Raw genomic sequence first — 18,708 nt, forward strand, 5'->3', positions numbered from 1 at the left:
GCAAGGTCATGAGGTTCTCAGTCTTGGCATGCGCAAACCAGAGTGGAACAAAGGAACATCCGCACAAAGAAGGAAATTGGCAGCGTTTCCAGTACAGTGGAGGAAACAGTAAGTTGTGCCAAAACAGCTTCCTAAGCTAAGCGGGGACAATGGATGAAGTGGGAAGGAGTGGAGACAAAGATGTTTAGTTGAAACTAGAGGTGATTTTGAAAAAGCAGGATTAAGTTCTTTGATAATATAAATAAAGAATAGTTTAAATCCCCATTTGTCATTTGTAGGCCTACTTGCTCATCCTACCAATACATTCAAGTTTTTCTCACAGCAGCACAGTCTAATGAAACACTGTACAGCCCTCCTGATGCAATAGTGTTCTACTTTGTTCTAAATATTGACTTTCTATGCTGCTGAGCAGGTCACCTCATGCTAATATTTCCCCCCAGCCTCAGTTAATTCTGTTTTTGAACTATTCAATGGCTGTTTTATTTCAGAACAAGCCATCTGTTCCATTAATGTGTGATTGGCAGTAAAAGGCTGTTTCTGAAGTTCTGAGTTCAAGCCAGGATGGCAGACCGACCCATTAAACTGCAATTGCTGGTTCTCCACAATGGCACTTCAGAACTGCTGAATAGAAAGTTTAAAAGCAACAGGATCAGCATTTTTTATCGTATGTTTGGAGGTGAGTGACTTTGTGTTTGACATTTTGAATGAAAACCCTGTGGACTGACAACTGTAGCTATACGTGAAGTTATGGTTTACTGTAGGTGCCATAGGTATTGGTTTATTAAAGGTCTTCGATGCACTTTTTATTGTCTCTTATACATAAATATGTGTCCCCGGTGTGTAAGGAAACTCACAAAGTGTCACAAAACAAAACCTTCTCTCTATTCCTCCGTCCCGAAATCTCTAAAAACAGGGGTACAACGGAGCTGATCCAGATTTTCTGCCGATATGACGTTGTATCAGAAATGTGGGCTGACTTAACACCCACGGCCCTATCAGAAACGTCGCTATCAGAAACAATGCCCGACGTGTTTTGGATGTAATATGGTCTTTGTTTACATTAGCAAGCATCGCTAACACTCAGAGCTAACCTGTAGGCTACTGGAGAGAGTATGTGTAAAAAAGCAGGAAATAAAAAAAGGAAGTAACCTTGTGGTAAACCTGCAGAAAAAGCATTTGAGCTCCATACTGTTTCAGAAATAATCCTTGATGTGGTTTGGAACATGATCTGGCATTTAATCACGGAACCATTTAGCTGTATCTCGTAGAATTTCCCCCTCCTCTTTTTTTTTTTTTTCAAGCTAAGGACCCAGAACCTGCAGTTGGCCTGTCCACACGGCGGCGTGCGTTGAAGCTTCAACGCTTCTGCCCATTCACTGTGAATGGGGTGACGTCACGTTTCGCCGAACTGCATTGTGGGAGCGAAGTGTAGCTTCAGAAGCGTTGCTCGCTGCAAAAGTTGAGCTGAAGCTTCGGTGGAAGCGTCAGCCAATCGAATAATATGCCAGTACAAGCTCTAGCCAATCAAACCGCGTGCTTGTGTGTCCGGGGCGGGAGATTCATGTGATTGGTTGTTGGTCGAGTTTTCAGCCCCCCCCGCCGGCAAGCTTCAACGCACGCCGCCGTGTGGACGGGCCACGGCCCTTACACACGGCGGCGTGCGTTGACGCTTGGCAGTGGGCGTGTCTTGAGCTTGGGGAGTTTACGCGAGCAACGTGACCAACAACCAATCACATGAATCTCTCCTGTCAATTGCAAAAAAGTTTTACATGTCACACTTTATATGATGAACATTTATGACATTAATGTCTATGGTGCTATTTTACACAACATTCCATGCTGGCTAAATACTGTCTATGCCTGCTAGCTGTCCATTCAAACGAAGTACACTGGATATAAACTCCCCAAACAGGCGAAAACCTACCAGTTTCACCCACTCTGCCACCTCCCTCCATGCCTGGCTCCTCCGGTTTGTATCCCGGTAGGTGAACAGGGACTGATCATAAAGCACCGGGTGATTCCCTACCGCTACGATTATTTTCTCCTCCATTTTTTGGCATATGAGGAGATGAACTGCGGTCTGGCTCTCCCAGCATACACGCAGTTTGATTGGCTAGTGCTTGTACTGGCAGATTTGCATAAGCGGGATTTGATTGGCTGACGCCTCCGTCGAAGCTTCAAAAGTAGAACATTGCTCTACTTTTGAAGCGAGCACCGCAAGAAAAGCTACGCTTTGCTCCCACAATGCAGTTTGGCGAAGCGTGACGTCACCCCATTCAAAGTGAATGGACTGAAGCGTCAACGCACGCCGCCGTGTGTAACGGTACGTGTCCACGCGTCGCGTTGAAGCTTGCCGGTGGGCGTGTCTGGCGTGCGACCAACAGCCAATCACATTAATCTCCCGCCCCGGACACACAAGCATGCGGTTTGATTGGCTATAGCGCTTGTACTGGCATATGATTTGATTGGCTAGCGCTTCCGTAGACGCTTGAAAAGAACTTCTCTCAACTTTCGAAGCGAGCAACGGAGGCAAAGCGACGCGACGGAACCACAATGCAGTTCGGCAAAGCTTGACGTCACCCCATTCAAAGTGAATGGGAAGCGTGTCCGTTGAAGCATGCGACGCTGCCGTGTGGACGTACCGTAACAGGGCTGAAACAGAGGGATATCAGGGATGTCTAAAATGCATGATCTGTTTGGTATTTTGAGCAAAACACATCATAGACATGTTTTTTTATATATTTGTATATATCTGAGACCCATAATATATGCCTAAAAATAGCATATGTATAAGGAATCTGAGGTTGTGAGAATTCAGATATTTCACCATGAGCTTCCTGTCTTTGTTCTTCTCAGGAAAGCCAAGTGCCTCCAAAGGTTTCTTATGGTGCTTTTCCACTAGGGCTACTCACTGGTACTTTTTCACTTTTATTTTGGCCCTCAAAAATCGAGGTTCCTACCAAGCTGAAAATATGCTAAACTAGTGACGTAAACACTCCCGAGAATCATCACAATTCGTGGGTGAGACAGTCACCAAGCGTCGCATAAGCACCATTTTTAAAACAGACGAGCTACCGTCAACAAATCCATAAAGAAATGGCAGCAACAACAAAACACGCCATGTTCGTTTGACGAGGTACAGACGTTACTCCATCTCGTTGTGGATGAAAAAATACAGCGGGAGCTCGACGGCGCGACGCGAAACGACGCCTGGACTGGGCAACAGCGTTGCTAACGCTCTGTTCTTTGCTTGAAAGCGTTGTGTTGTCTATTGTAAAGCTCACTTCTAACAAACAAGGCTATTTTATCCTTACATTTATGTTCGACAACCCATGCTTAGGGATGGGTATCGTTAAGGTTTTAACGGTACTACTACTTTTATCGATACCGCTTATCGATCCGGTCTTTTAACGGTACTTTTATCGGTTCATTTGGAGAAAGAAATAAGGAAAACTAACTAAACCAATTGTGAACTAAATTAACATTGCTTTTTATTTAAATTAAATACATAATATTTCACATCAAAATAAACAACAGTGTTTTAACAAATCGTATTAAATAATCTGATGACAGAGCTGAAACTTTAACAAAATAAATAACTCAGTTACCTCTAATCATTAACCCATGTTTGTATAATTGAGTTAACTCCGTGTGTTGCTGCTAGCATACATAATACCTGACGTGAAAACGTTACTCGTGGATGGGGCTACAGAGCTACCAGAAAGACAGTCGAAAACGGTGCATTTCTCCGTCTGAATGTGGTGCACTTTTGCTAAATGTTTCGACAAATTGCTCGTGTTACCGCCCTTACATGCTAAACTCTTATTGCACTTTTGGTAACGAGCATTGTCCACATCGAGACGGGTAAAGTTTAACCACACCTCGGAGCGCGTTCTCTCCGCCATCTCCTCCGTGTGTGTCTGTTGCTGCACGTAGCAGCTGCGTGTGTGTAAACCGCCCCGCCCCCTCGCACACAGACGAGAGGGAGAGATCTCTCGTCTGGATTGGAAAGATCGAAAATACAAAAAATAATCATAGACTCATTTTGCTGTCTTTTTGCATATTAGAAACGGAGTTGGCGACACTAAAACTGCTATATAATGTTTGTGTAGCAATAATACATATGACATATTTTTTACATGTCTCCAGTACCGATAAAAAGACAGATAACGTCGGAGCTTAACGGTACCACGGTCTTTAATAATTCAGCCCCGGGGCCCGTTTAATACCGGGGCTCGGTACCCATCCCTACCCATGCTTTTATGGAGCCCAGAAGAGCTACGGTTAGAGATGATCCGATCACATGATCGGGGATCGGAGCCGATCACGTGATTTTCAAAAGATCGGAATCGGGAGAAAAAAATCGGGGATCGGGAATTTTTTTTTTTTTTTTTAATAAAATATTTTTATTTTATTTAATGTTACAAAACAAAAATGACCATGTTCACGTCTTAAAGTCATCCTGAGGCCTTAGTTTTGGTTTAAAATTACACAACATCATGTATGTGTTGCTTCTTTTGGGCTTGTTTTCATAGACCTGGTTGCTTATTTCTCTCAAATCTGGCAACAGAGTGGGCGCAGTGTCTAATAGTAGCAGTAAGCTAACAAGAGGCTACGTTCAGCTGGTGCCTCGGGAGTCGGGACAGAGAAAATGTCAGGAGTTTGGAAGTATTATAAAATTGAAAGCGAAGGCAGTGTAACAGCCAGATGCAATGTTTGCAAGGCGGAGGTTCCGCGTGGTGGAAAGAACAGAGCTACGTTCAACATGACCAATCTAATACAAACACCAACAACAACACGACGAGTACACAGCGGCCACTCAGGTCACGGCACTGAAACAACCAACACTTTCAGAGACTTTTAAAAGGAAAGAGAAACTGCCCCAGAACAGTGAAAAGGCCAAAATAATAACAGCCAAGATAGCTGAATTCATCGCGTTGGATGACCAGCCGTTATCTGTTACCTTTTTTTTCTCTTAATGCATTGCATTAAAGATCGGATCGGGAAAAATCGGTATCGGCAGATTGTCAAAATCAAATGATCGGAATCGGATCGGGAGCAAAAAAAAGGTGATCGGGACATCCCTAGCTACGGTTAGCACAGATAGCATTAGCTAGAGCTATTGTTTGCTAAGACCATATGTACCATTGTTTACGTCCAGTTTTCTAGAGTTGTTGTTGCTATTTAGTATTGTGCTGCAGTAGTTTGTGGAATTAACAAGTCATGTATGCTGTTCTATATGCCATTGTGACTAGCGAGGAGGAGTCCCGAACAACGAGTGATGGCAGGGCTCCTGAGCACCGTTCAGCTCGAGCACCAGCAACGCAGACAGCCAGCATGTGGTTCTAGGTAGAGATGGGTGAGTCCTGATTCATCCGGATTATTAACCCGGATCCTAGTAATGAGCTGGTCGTGACGAGTCTCGCCTCTCGATTAACCCGAGTCCTTTGAGTCCTACACCTGGTGACATACACATTAAAACTATAAATTGCGTCACTCGCTACTCTCCTTATAACATGTAAAATCACATTACAACATACCCCAGTCCATCTGCCTAGCCTTTAGCAAGTAGGATAGCTGCTGTTTGGCTCAGGGGAGTGGACGCGGATCAGTGAAACTTCCTGCAGACTCGTGCGGACTCAGAGCCGTAACCGTAGCAGATCCAGAGATCCAGAGATCCAGGCAGACTCATCATGCACGAGTTAACAGCAGACTCGGATTCGCAAATCCTGACTCACTGAATCATGGGAACTTCCTTCACTTCCTGCAGACTTGTGGGGACTCAGAGCCGTAACCGTATAGCAGATCCAGAGATCCAGACTTGTCATGCACAAGCATAGCCTCGGGAACTGGGAAGTCATTTTACTTAGGGGGTGCGGACAAAAGTGGGGAGAGATTTCAACAACAGTAACATGAAGTTTTTCAAATGTACACCATTCGCAGCCCCGCCTCCAGCATCCCTACTCCCCGCGGCTATTGTGCACGAGTCAACAGCAGACTCAGAGATTCGCAAATCCTGACTCACTGTGCAAAACATAGCAGACTCGTGCGGACTCAGAGCCGTACCCGTATAGCACCAGATCCAGAGATCCAGCAGACTCGTCATCATGCAAGAGTCAACAGCAGACTCAGATTTGCAAAATCACAAAATAACCCTTTTTTTTTGGTGATCAACATTTTTTATTACAGCAAAATACACTGTGTAGGGGAGGTTAATGTAACGTTAGTTTAATATGCTCGTGAAATGCAACAACTTTTCGGTTTCACCGGTAGGATTTCTACGCTCTTGGTGATGCTGACTCATATGACTCAAAGGACTCGTATGATCCGGATCTCTTCAATGACTGACTCAGAAGACTCAGAGTCCGTAAAAGGATCCGGATTTGACATCTCTAGTTCTAGGTAAGAAATAGGCATGGCAAAACGACTGGAATTGTGACTCTTTTTAAACTTTAGATCATCGTCAGTAAGTAAAATAAGCAATACCACTGTGTGGAAATGCTCTGTTACAAGTAAAGTAACGTACCAAAAGTAAAAGTAGTAAGAATCACTATTAATGTTGCAGCTAGTAAAATTGTGTGTGACATCCTAATATATTCTTGTATATTCTTCATTGTTAAGTATTGTGCCGCAGACACATGGACCTGCACTGCTTTCCACTTATTTTGGACTGTGCTTTGTTTTTGATTTTTGCACTTTAAACTGGTCTCATATTTATTCATACTTTTATTCATTTGTAATTATCCATTTACTTCATGACTGTATATTTGTACATACTCATACATATGTATACATATATTTATATGTATTATCAACAGGCTGGACATAATGTAATTCACTTTCACAATCATTGTAAACATCTAGGGCCAGAACTGTCTTTAGTTCATCCTTACTGTTGTTCTGTTTATACTTATATATGTTATTCTTTTATCCTTATGTGACTTGTACCTGTCCTGTGTTTTTCATTCTTATTGCTGTTGCTGCTGTAACACCTGCATTTCCCTACGGGGATTAAAAAAGGTTTATTTTATCTTATTGTCTTCCAGGCAAGAGGAAACGAGGAGAGGAGCACCTCACAGTCCTGAGGGAGATGCACACTGCACAGTGCAGATCTGGCCCAGCAAGAACGGTACCTGCAGCTGGCCTTAGTGGCCTTTTACACTTGCATTTATGTATAGTTTTGCTGTGTTTTCCACTTTTGTATTTATGTTTATAGTTTGCTTTGTTATTTGCACTTGTTTGATGATTAAACTGTTTTTGTTTGTAACAAGTACGTTTATCGTGATTTCCTCTGTGTTAATAGTAGATCTAAACAAACAAAACAGACCACAAACAACTTTCTTAATTTATTAGAAAGATTTTCTTTTCAAGATCTGTTATTTTCTCAAGTGTTCTTATTATGGGGCAGTACTTACAGGTGCTTGAAATTCAAATATTTACTAAATAGTCAATTCTGATAACATTTTTTTTTAAATCATTTGACAAACACATGTATATGTGAAAGAGTAAAATATATTTATTTATATTCAATACAATTTACAATTAGTACAATTAATGTGTTGCTATTAAATTAGCGCACCAGACCCTCTCGTATGTCACTGCCCTCCTCCTCTGCACATTGTGCCACTGCTACCCCAGGCTCTGCTGCTGCTGGTGCATCCAATTCATCATCATAGGCCTCTCCATGACATTTGTTGCACAGGTAGGTGTAGGTTTCCTCAGACGTCCTGAAGTTCTGCACCCACTGAGTGTGTGTGAAAGATGGAATAATCACACCCCACCACTCGGTAGCTCGGTTGAACGTCCAAACACATGGTCTGCAGCGGCGACTTTGCAAATGGTATAACTTCTGAAATACACATAAAAAAGCATACATATTTTAATACGTAAAAGTGGTAGCTAAAATTAATTAAATACTTGAAACACTGGTCGTATAGTGACCGTGACCCTAAACACATGGCTAGTTAGCGAACATTAGCTTACCTTAGCATTGTCGTTTTGTAGTGATCAGAGTCGTCTTGTCATCTGTGCTGCGTTGCTGGATTGCCAAAACTCTCATGTTTTTTTCTTCTGTATTTCGTCTTTCTATACTCAGCCTTTTCTGAAACAAAGTTTGACTCCTTGCTGTGATAAAAAGCTACATACCAAGAAGAACCAAGTACACGATCGCTTCCATATCTTGCATTGTTATGGTGTTTGTGAGTTGTGTCGCCTTGAAGATGACTTCACGGCACATTTACGCAGCGTCGCTCCGCCCGCCGAACAGCCGATCGCCCCGCCTACACTGCATGGTTACTATAGTTACTACCCCCGTTACTAACTGTAATGAAAACGCAGCTTAAAGGGAGCCGAGCCAGGCCAAACCGAGTCAGGCCGTACTAAAACCTGCAGTTGAAAAAGCGCCATTACACTTGACTTGATTCAAGGGACAAGAGATTGTTTCAGCAAATTCTAAATGTACTTTCTGTATTACTATACCATTTATTATATTATTCACAGCAATCACTGAACATTTTTCTCTTGTTCATTGTTCTTTATACCCCATTTACACGGGAACGTTTGCGTTTTCAAAAAAGTCTTCCGATCACACGCATTCGGCTCAATTAACTTGTCCGTTCACACGAGACCGCTGGAAATGCTGTATGCCGGGCCTGTATGGAGCTATTTCAGGGTCATAAGTTTTGATCATTCGAAAAAATACAATTTATTTGAAAGTCCAAGTTTTCATCCTGAACTTTGAAAAATACAATGTTGTATTAAAAAAAAAGAAAAGTATTTGAAATAATTTTTCAGGTTGAATATTACAGTATTTTGATTCAGTTCAGCAATTTTTTGGAATAAAATATTTATTTTCATATTTCACTTTTATACATATTTCGATATTTGAATACTTATTTTTTTCAGTTTCAGATTTTACGTTTTCAGATTCAAAACAATTATTTTTTCAGTTTCAAATCTTTTTTTTTCAGGTTTCAATTATTTTTTCACCTTCAAATCGTTTTTCGCTTTCAGATCTTTTTTTTTCGCTTTCAGACTTTTGGCCCTGATATTGCTTCGGGGGGCGGGGCTTACCAAAGAGTAGTTTGTCACCCTGAGTAACAGCCCTCCCTCTGTCATGATGCCTTCATGGATGTTAGGTAGCGCAAGAAATATAACTACACACTTTCTATACACAATACTCCCGTGATTGGTGGTAAACAAAACTGATACCAGCGTCAAAGTTCCGTTAAGCGAGCTGTTGAGCATCGTAGTTGGCAAAAATGGCGGTATAAGAGCAATAAACTGTGCTAGAATGTGAAATTACGTATCCGCAATGAAGCGTTGTCCTTCCCCACTTCCACGTAGCTCCGTGAACGCAGCATAGTATTGGCTGGGCTTTTGCGATGGCGTCAGGTCCACCTGCTGGCTCCATGGCTGGCACCAGCGCACAGGTAAGAAATATTAACTTTTTTCCATTCATGGTCTTAGAAGTTATCTAAGAGCATGATAATAATATTATAGCGACATACATAAAAGGAAGGCAGGCCTTTTGAGGTGGGGAATGAATGTGGCAACGCGGGAAACTAACCATGGCATTGAGGCTACTCGTGTATGCTATTAGCTATTGTCAGTGCAAGTGAATTTCCCTTATGTTGATAGAGTCCAGCTCACGTGTTTCTCAATCTGTCTTTGCCAGAGTGGCGACCGTAATTCATCTGTGGCTGCAGCAGCACACACTTTAATAACCATGCTCACACAGCACCTAAGCCAGGGACAGCTGGAAGGAAGGAAGGAGGACCAGACACTGCCTGGTCCTTCTGTAGAGCAGGAGATGGCCAGGTTTTAGATTTTAATAAATATATATTTGTGTTTATCTACAGGTAAACTGCAAGTTGATATGTCCATTTATGATTATGTGCTAAACAACATTACTTTTTTGTTTAAATAATGCAGATCTTTCCCTGGATTCTTTGTGAAAAAATCGAATCGAAATTGCCTTGGGAAGAGAAAGCTTCCAGCTCTCAAGACCTTTGCAACTGAAGCGAAGAAAAACTGGAGACCCTTTACATTTTATGTTTACCTGTTAAACTTGAATGCAGACAGTACCCCAACCGCATCGGAAGAATTTGCGCTTGCCCAGGTGGGACTGGGCAAAAGACATATATCGATGCCCCTGGACATGAGCCATGAAGAGGTATTGTATAAAGAAAACCATATTTATATAACCTGTGTTCATATTTGAAACTTGGGACTTATTTGTAGAGTTGGTTTGGTTTCAAGAACACCCTATTTTATTGTTTCCTTAGTTCTTCAGTCTCCTGAAAAAGGAATATCCAAAGTTGCAGGCGCTGGATGGAGGATGGCTCCTCTACAAATCAACAGGTGCAAAAAATGTGTCAAATAACATTCATTGTAATACATTTTCATTTAAATATTTAGCTAAAAGCAACTGAAATGATTCAAACAATGTAAATTACAGGAGGTCAGGGTAAACGAAAACTTATAATGATTCCGCCTGACTCGGACGGATACACCGGCACACTCCTCCGCAGTGTCACAGGGGCAGGGAAGAACACCCTGTATATTGTCCCTCTGCAGCATGAATTCGACTTAACACCTTTGCCCGCGGATGCTGTAGAGTTCCAGAATATGCCAAAAGCCCAATGCCAAACATGCAAGTTGCATTTTCCTCTGCAAATTTTGGCTCTGCATGTCCAGGAGTGTCTATCATCGGAAGAAGACATTGAGGTAAATGTGGGCATGAAATATATGTAATGTTGCATTTTAATAGTTGCTTTAAATATTTTTTTATTCAGTGAGTTATAACATGTGTTGGTAATATTTTGTGAGGTGGAAATTGTTTCGGTCGTGCACCCTGTGCAAAACCATACAGAGAAATCTCTTGAAGAGGTAAAGGACTTAATTGTATTGTATTGCATTGCACTGTAAAATTGCCTATATAAACTTGATACAGCTGCTAATATTTAAACTTTTACCTCCATCAGAAGGTGCCATGTCCCATCTGCTTCGAGAGCTTCACACCACAGTTTTTAGAAATACATGCAAGCATGTGTGGAGAAAGGTATTTTAGAGCGAGTACATTAAGGTTCATTTTACATGTTTTATATTAACGATATACATCTCCTTTGTACTTTGTTAGAGATCAACATGTCCGTCTGGATGAGAAAACTGACATGGGCCACAACGATGGAAAGGCAATGGATAGGCAATTCGAAAGGTAAATACTGGGTTCTTCATTCTGCTTGGATCTTCATTCTAAAAAAGCTCTTTATTCAATATCAGTAGTTTACGCCTGTTAATTATGAGTTTTGTTTGGCAGTGTTGATGACTTATTGGACACAATCTCTGGAAGAGTAGACGTAGAGAAACGTTTCAATATACAAATCTCACAAACAAACATTCTCGAAAGAGGCCTTCTACAGTGGCAGCGTCAAAAAGGCAGTTCACCCACAGCTACCCTGAACGTGACCTTCTTTGGGGAGGCAGGAGTCGACACAGGAGCCCTCCGAAAAGAATTTCTCACAGGTAAACAAAAACAACAATTTTTGCATTCTTACATTTGACTCTTAATTAAAATAGTCTAGATTTATGGATAATGTCTGTGAAACTTTGGTTGAAGGGCTGATTAACAAAGACTCATGACATTCTTTTTCTTTTAGTCTTTGTTATACTACTTATCCTTTTTTGTATTTAAACGGGGTTAGACATTAATAAAATACTTGTAAAATAGTATCCTGATTATTAAAGTAAATGGTCTTTGTACTTGTGTGTAGAAGTGGTGGCAGGAATTGAGGGTCGTTTCTTTGAAGGACCTCAACAGCAGCGGATCCCACGGTACTCTCTGAATGACTTAGACAGTGACCTCTACAGGTTTGTTTACTTTTAAGCATGTACAGTAAGGACCAACTGTTCATTTTTGATAAATGTTATATAACATAAAAAATGTATTCATGCTCAATCTGTGTTAATAGGACAGTGGGAGAGATTTTGGCTGTTAGTTTGGCACAAGGTGGCCCCGCCCCTGCCTTCTTCAGCCCATGGACTTACAGTTACCTCTGTAGTGGACGTATAAACCAGAAGGTTCTCAACAGTGATTCAGTGGCAGATGTCCAGCTGAGAGAGTTAATTGACCAGGTATGAGTTCTATATTATGTAAATGCTGGGTTAATAAGAAATAAGCATTTATTTTCCAATTATAGTCATAGGTTTATATTGAATATGGTAAAGAGATGTACTTCTCGGTTTTCAGGTTGAGTCGGCGACTGAGCATTCAATTATAGGCCTATCTGATGAAATATTGAATTGTGGATATACTGGAAATGTCTCCATTCCAAACAAGGACACTATTGTTCGGTATGCTTGACACTTATTTATTTTTGTATATTAAAAGATGTTACATGAGTACCTTTTATTAAGGATTGCATTTACTTTGTAATTTTGTAGTTCCATCATACTCCACGCAGTGCTGCGGCTGCAGCCTATGTTGGAACAACTAAGGGAAGGCTTGCAGCTGTATGGACTCCTTTCACTGATGAGTCAGTACCCAGATATCTGCCAGCCCTTGTTTGTTTCTGGGGAAGATGTAAAAGTGAGCAGAACAAAAGAGACCATTCTTTACAATTTGATATTAAAGTTAAGGAGTAAAGAGTACATAATTTATATCTGGATTTGTTCTCATCATAGGTCAATGCAGAGTTTGTCATGACATCCATTCTTCCTCAACTGAGTGACAAAGGGACTACCAGGCATCAGGTTGAGCTGGAGATGATGAACTTCATTCAGGACTTCCTATATGAAGGTATAACGTTTTTGATTTACTTCTAATGAAGATTTAAATGTAAGTTGTTTTAAATTACAAAAGTTGGGTTTTTAAATTTGAAGGCATTGGGCTTGGAAAAACATTAAAATGTCCTTGAATTTAATGTTTAAGATGTTGTAGGAATCCTGAATTACACAAACTTGATTACCTTTTTTGGATCAGACGTTCTGTGGTTAAAATACCTCAGTACAATTCACTTGCACTAAAGGAAAACTACACTTTAAACTGTCATAACGGTTTTTGTTTATTTTCCTCATAGCTGAAGATCATGGGCATGTAGATAAAGATGGCCTACATTACAGGCCATCACACCTGCAACGTTTCTGCAGTGGATCACAGGCCAGGGTCACGTCCCACTTCTTCCCTCAGAGAAGAAGGACTTTGCAGTTGTGATCCAATTCAATCATGACTGCAGTGCAGACTTTGGGCATCACAGTGTCTGTTACCCTGTTGTGACAGCATGTGCCAAGACAATCACCTTACCTGTGAGACATATGAGGCCCTATGAAAAATTCAAAAACATCCTGACTGAAGCGTTTCAATTAGGCCAAGAATTTAGCAATGTGTAATAAGGTAACCATTAACGACCTCTGTTCCAAGTTAACCTTACTGTTTAAGTGTTAAAGGTTTAGCATTGACTGCTTCCAGTCAAGTAATCTTAAAAAAAAATGTAATGGCAGCAATAGAGTGGTGCAGTGATGACGTGTTTTTGTAGGCTGACCCGGAAGTAAGCTGCAAGGGTTCCCTCAACAAAAAAGCAGTGGGATTTCTCCATACTGTAGGATATCCCATTGCTTTTTGTCGAGGGAACCCTTGCAGCTTACTTCCGGGTCGAACTACACAAATACGTCATCACTGCACCACTCGGTTAAACATTTCTTAAAGAAAAACAAACAAATTGATATAATGTTGTAACATGTTGCTACCCAGAACTGTGATATGGAAAATGTTAAGGGTGTAAAGGTGTTGATGTCTAAATGGTTAAACCCTTGAAACATGTTTGCATTTAGGATGCATGATTTAGTACATGGTTCAATACAGCTAAATAAATGTCTCGGCCGTAGGACCCAGATGGTCTTGTAACATCAATATTGGCCAAAAGTCCTGCCATATCCTGCTCACTGAGGGGACTTTCAACAGGTGGAAGAATCACTCCAGAACTGGTCTCATCTGGCTCACTGGCAGTGTTGAAATCAAGATCTGCATCCTCCATTTCCTTGATAAAAATTAAATATCAGTCATGGATTTTAGGGGACCAAGAATAACTTTAAGCACCACAAACACTAGAGAATGTAAAGAATAAAAACGAAACACTTTTTTGCCTTTTCAACGGTACACCTATCAAAAGAGGTGATTTTGAGGTCTTACAAAATGCATTTCAAGTGCAGTCTCATGCTTTGCATTTTACATTAGTAAAGCAAGTTTTATGCAATTTTAAAGAAAAATATCTATCTTTCATTTATTTGATGCTAGTGATTGTAAATTCCATTGAAACATGACAAATATAATTTTTACCTAGCCCAAAGGTTCAATACTAATGTAATGAACAGCGAAGTGCCAATGCCAATTTCTTTCATAATATAAGTTTAATGGAGTTCCTTTAATTTTGTTAAGCTGTTTTAAGCACAATACTTTGGTCTAATATATTTTAGTTGAAATAGTTTGAGAACACTGGCCAAAATTATGTTGATACAATTTTGCTTGAAATAAACATGTAATGAGTACCTCTGCAAGGTCTGGAACATCAATAGGATTATGGAGGAGTCCCATTGTCCACAGTTGGTGTGGGGACAAATTTCGCTCTGTCCTTCGAGGGTGGTTATCCCAACCCATCCTGAAGACATTGAGATCCCTCTGAAGACGCGGAAGAAATACATGCTGGGCACAGGACAGGTGGATGCTATCAGAAGGATCTAGAACACCCTCATCCTCGAGGCTGTGAAGAACCTCGTAGTGCACGTTTGAAACAGCCATCCAAACATCTCGCCACAAACGTTCGATTCTGTTAAAATAAAAATCATCAAATTACACTCAAATTGGACAAAGCACAGTATATTCACAAATTATGGCTTTGTGTTTGTCATTGTTTGACATTACTTCAAAAAATGTACCTTTTGATTGTGCACACTTTTCCCTGACACAGCCCCTTATAGTGAACATGCATCGCGCTATGCCAACATTTTCAACTCCTTGGTCGGCTCTTACTCTTAAAAAGATGAATCACACACATGAAATAAAACATTACAAAAAGTTATGACATGGTATTTTTAAGATTTCTTAATGTAGAAGAAAATAGGCAAGTTATTTTTATTATTATCGTTTTTTAAAGACAGGTCAAAAATGAATATGTAATGGTATAATGCAAATAATCCTAAACATGGTTTGTTTGGAGAGACAGAAGGTGACTTAGTCATCAAGTATTCTATACGATATATTTTATCATCAATAGGGCTTTGGACAGATTGAGGTTGGTTTCACTCAGATTTATTTCGAGAGTCGTACTTACTTCCTGACTCGGTTGTGAATAATTCTCGGGTCATTTCAGTGATCAAAACATTGATCATTGTAAGTGTTATACAAACCATTATGCGTCTTTTAATGACAGATAAGGCCCAAATTAGAGTACCACAGGGAGCCACACCTAATGTTGGCCTTACCTTAATGGAAAGCCATACTTTTGCACACCCTCCAAGAAGAAGTCAAGTGAAGTCGATGCTTTATTATTAGTGGCAGCACCCAGGTACATGATCTGCAGCAGAGAAAATTATTAAGCAGAATAAATAAAAGCAGATCTCTAAATGTGTTTAAAAACCAACACCAGACATTCTTGCTACAAGGTTTAAGATGGATACAAACTAAAAATATAGATACTTTGAAAGGAACTGTAAATCATGCAGCAGGTTTAGTTATTGACCAATAACTGTCATTATCTGACTTATAAATAATCGTTATTTGTGAAAACAAAATTACCTTCCGTGAGAAGCCATCAATCCCTCCAAAAATAACAAGACCATATCTTAGAAAAACAACACAAAATCACTTTTAGTGTGTTATTTCTTATGCAAACAACTGTGACAGGGCATTTTAAAACATAACCTTTTTAATTTGTACTCTATTATCCTTTATTGTACATAGCATGTAAACATCAAATGTGTGGCGTACCTGATGAGTTTATGATTTGTGTCGATGTGTACCAAGTGCAGAGGACCCTGAACAGAATATGTCCTTCTTGCAACACACCCCATCCTTGCCATTCTTGTGAGTACACCCACAGAATCAACACGATGCATTGATGAAGACACTCTCTTCCATTGCACACGGTGACCCATGGCCTTCAGGATTCCTTTTATCATTCGATATCCTACATGTGGTGTCCTGGCCTTAACTGACCGAACCAAATTGTCTAGTTCATCATCAGTTAGGGTACTGTAGGACTGTTTTATGGAAAGGCCATTTTCATGCATGCGCCTTTTGACTGTCTTCTCAGATACACCCAGAAGTGTTGCTATGGCCGACACTGGTAGGGACAAGTCTTCTATTAAGCCTTGTAGTTGCTGAGGACAGGCAACATATTTTGGTCGTCCCATTTCTCCTTGCATTACTGGCACCTGATGAGGGGTCTGATTAGAGATGTCTTCAATATTGACAAGCCTTGACAGCTCAGTCAAAGCATTGATGACATCCTGTGGCATATCAACCTGGCCTGATAGCGACCTAAAAAGAGCCATCTCCTGGTCCACTGCAAACTGCAAATAGTCAACATCTAACGGCAGTCTTTGCGTGATCTGGGAAATTCTATTCAGTAGTCTCTGAAGAAAGTCCCTTTTCAGTTGCTCCTAGAAAAGACAAACATCAATTTACCATATTGCACTGGATTAGTTCATGTTCAAATAATAAACAGCATTAAATATCGTTAAGGACATGTGCAAAGAAAATGACTGCAACAATTATGCTTTGTAAACAAACTCTATAAAATAGGTGATAAAATCAAAACATAATGTAAGTTATTACCAATCATTTTTAAATAATCATTTAAAGAGAGGTGCTGTGTGAGCATGGTTATTAAAGTGTGTGCTGCTGCAGCCACAGATGAATTACGGTCGCCACTCTGGCAAAGACAGATTGAGAAACACGTGAGCTGGACTCTATCAACATAAGGGAAATTCACTTGCACTGACAATAGCTAATAGCATACACGAGTAGCCTCAATGCCATGGTTAGTTTCCCGCGTTGCCACATTCATTCCCCACCTCAAAAGGCCTGCCTTCCTTTTATGTATGTCGCTATAATATTATTATCATGCTCTTAGATAACTTCTAAGACCATGAATGGAAAAAAGTTAATATTTCTTACCTGTGCGCTGGTGCCAGCCATGGAGCCAGCAGGTGGACCTGACGCCATCGCAAAAGCCCAGCCAATACTATGCTGCGTTCACGGAGCTACGTGGAAGTGGGGAAGGACAACGCTTCATTGCGGATACGTAATTTCACATTCTAGCACAAAGTTTATTGCTCTTATACCGCAATTTTTGCCAACTACGATGCTCAACAGCTCGCTTAACGGAACTTTGACGCTGGTATCAGTTTTGTTTACCACCAATCACGGGAGTATTGTGTATAGAAAGTGTGTAGTTATATTTCTTGCGCTAACATCCATGAAGGCATCATGACAGAGGGAGGGCTGTCACTCAGGGTGACAAACTACTCTTTGGTAAGCCCCGCCCCCCGAAGCAATATCAGGGCCAAAAGTCTGAAAGCGAAAAAAAAAGATCTGAAAGCGAAAAAACGATTTGAAGGCGAAAAAATAATTGAAACCTGAAAAAAAACAGATTTGAAACTGAAAACGTAAAATCTGAAACTGAAAAAAAGAAGTATTCAAATATCAAAATATGTATAAAAGTGAAATATGAAAATACATATGTTATTCAAAAAAATTGCTGAACTGAATCAAAATAATATTCAACCTGAAAAATTATTTCAAATACTTTTTTTTTTTTTAATACAACATTGTATTTTTCAAAGTTCAGGATGAAAACTTGGACTTTCAAATAAATTGTATTTTTTCGAATGATCAAAACTTATGACCCTGAAATAGCTCCATAGGCCTGTAAGTGGCGCTGCTGCCGCCACAAAATACACCAAAAGCAGCGAAGAAGACCCCGGAGCATGGTTGCCATGGTTGCCCTTCTGTTTATTCTTCGCGGTGGACGGCGTGTGCTCCTGCTGTAAATCTCTCCGGCAGTCCACCAGCAGATGAAAAACACCCACCTCTCCGCCTCTTCCAAGGGACGAGGGAACCATGCGGCAGAGTTTCTGTTAACATTTTTTTCGCCGATCAACATGTCCGTTAAAGTTGAAATCTTACGGACAAAATTAGAAAAGTGCCGGTCAGAGGTCTTCTTTGTTATTTATTGAGCTTTTAAAACAAATTGATAACGACTCTATATAATAATATAAGAATAATAAACGGAGCCTCTCTTTTCCTCCCCCTCTTCTGACAGCCCAGCAGCTGATCTCTGAGCAGGAGACGTGGGGAGAGGGGAGGCGGGGCTATTTCATCGTTATCAGGAAATGATCGTATAGAGGCTTTCACACGGAGCGGTTTGCCCCCCCAGAGCGTTCCGTTTGCAGATCTATCCACCTTGGGACCCGTTATCGTTTGCGGGGTCCGTTTCTATCGTTTTGTTACGGCCTCGTGTAAACGAAAGGGCTATACGCAAGAGAAACTATGCGGATACAACCCGTATCGTCCTCGTGTAAATGGGGTCTTAGAGACCTTGTAGTGTAGGCAAAGAAACACTGTAATAACTTGTTGATGGGACTACATTTGCTTTTACGTTGGCCCTTTATCATACTGGGGGAGACACTGAAAAAGTCAAATGATTTCAG

General features: G+C 40.7%; 1 protein-coding gene across 1 annotated transcript; it reads left to right on the forward strand.

Moving 5' to 3' along the window:
• The first annotated feature begins 10,069 nt into the window (after positions 1-10,069).
• LOC117475243 (G2/M phase-specific E3 ubiquitin-protein ligase-like) lies at positions 10,070-13,531 on the forward strand. Its single transcript, XM_034121412.1, has 12 exons — positions 10,070-10,174; positions 10,287-10,362; positions 10,460-10,728; positions 10,986-11,062; positions 11,141-11,218; positions 11,411-11,526; positions 11,775-11,871; positions 11,973-12,135; positions 12,251-12,354; positions 12,445-12,589; positions 12,685-12,799; positions 13,080-13,531. Exons 1-12 carry the CDS (start codon positions 10,148-10,150, stop codon positions 13,211-13,213), a joined length of 1,401 nt encoding a protein of 466 aa, XP_033977303.1. The 5' UTR covers positions 10,070-10,147; the 3' UTR covers positions 13,214-13,531.
• The last annotated feature ends 5,177 nt before the right edge of the window (positions 13,532-18,708 follow it).

The sequence above is a fragment of the Trematomus bernacchii genome, unplaced genomic scaffold, assembly GCF_902827165.1.
Source record: "Trematomus bernacchii unplaced genomic scaffold, fTreBer1.1, whole genome shotgun sequence".
In the NCBI taxonomy this organism is placed as follows: Eukaryota; Metazoa; Chordata; class Actinopteri; order Perciformes; family Nototheniidae; genus Trematomus; species Trematomus bernacchii.

Bases quoted from the DNA above. Each gene is read 5' to 3' on its own strand.
- LOC117475243 (XM_034121412.1), top strand. From the start codon at position 10,148: ATGCCCCTGGACATGAGCCATGAAGAG. The intron at 10,175-10,286 runs GTATTGTATAAA...TTGTTTCCTTAG, and splicing joins TGGACATGAGCCATGAAGAG to TTCTTCAGTCTCCTGAAAAA. The intron at 11,872-11,972 runs GTTTGTTTACTT...CTGTGTTAATAG, and splicing joins TTAGACAGTGACCTCTACAG to GACAGTGGGAGAGATTTTGG.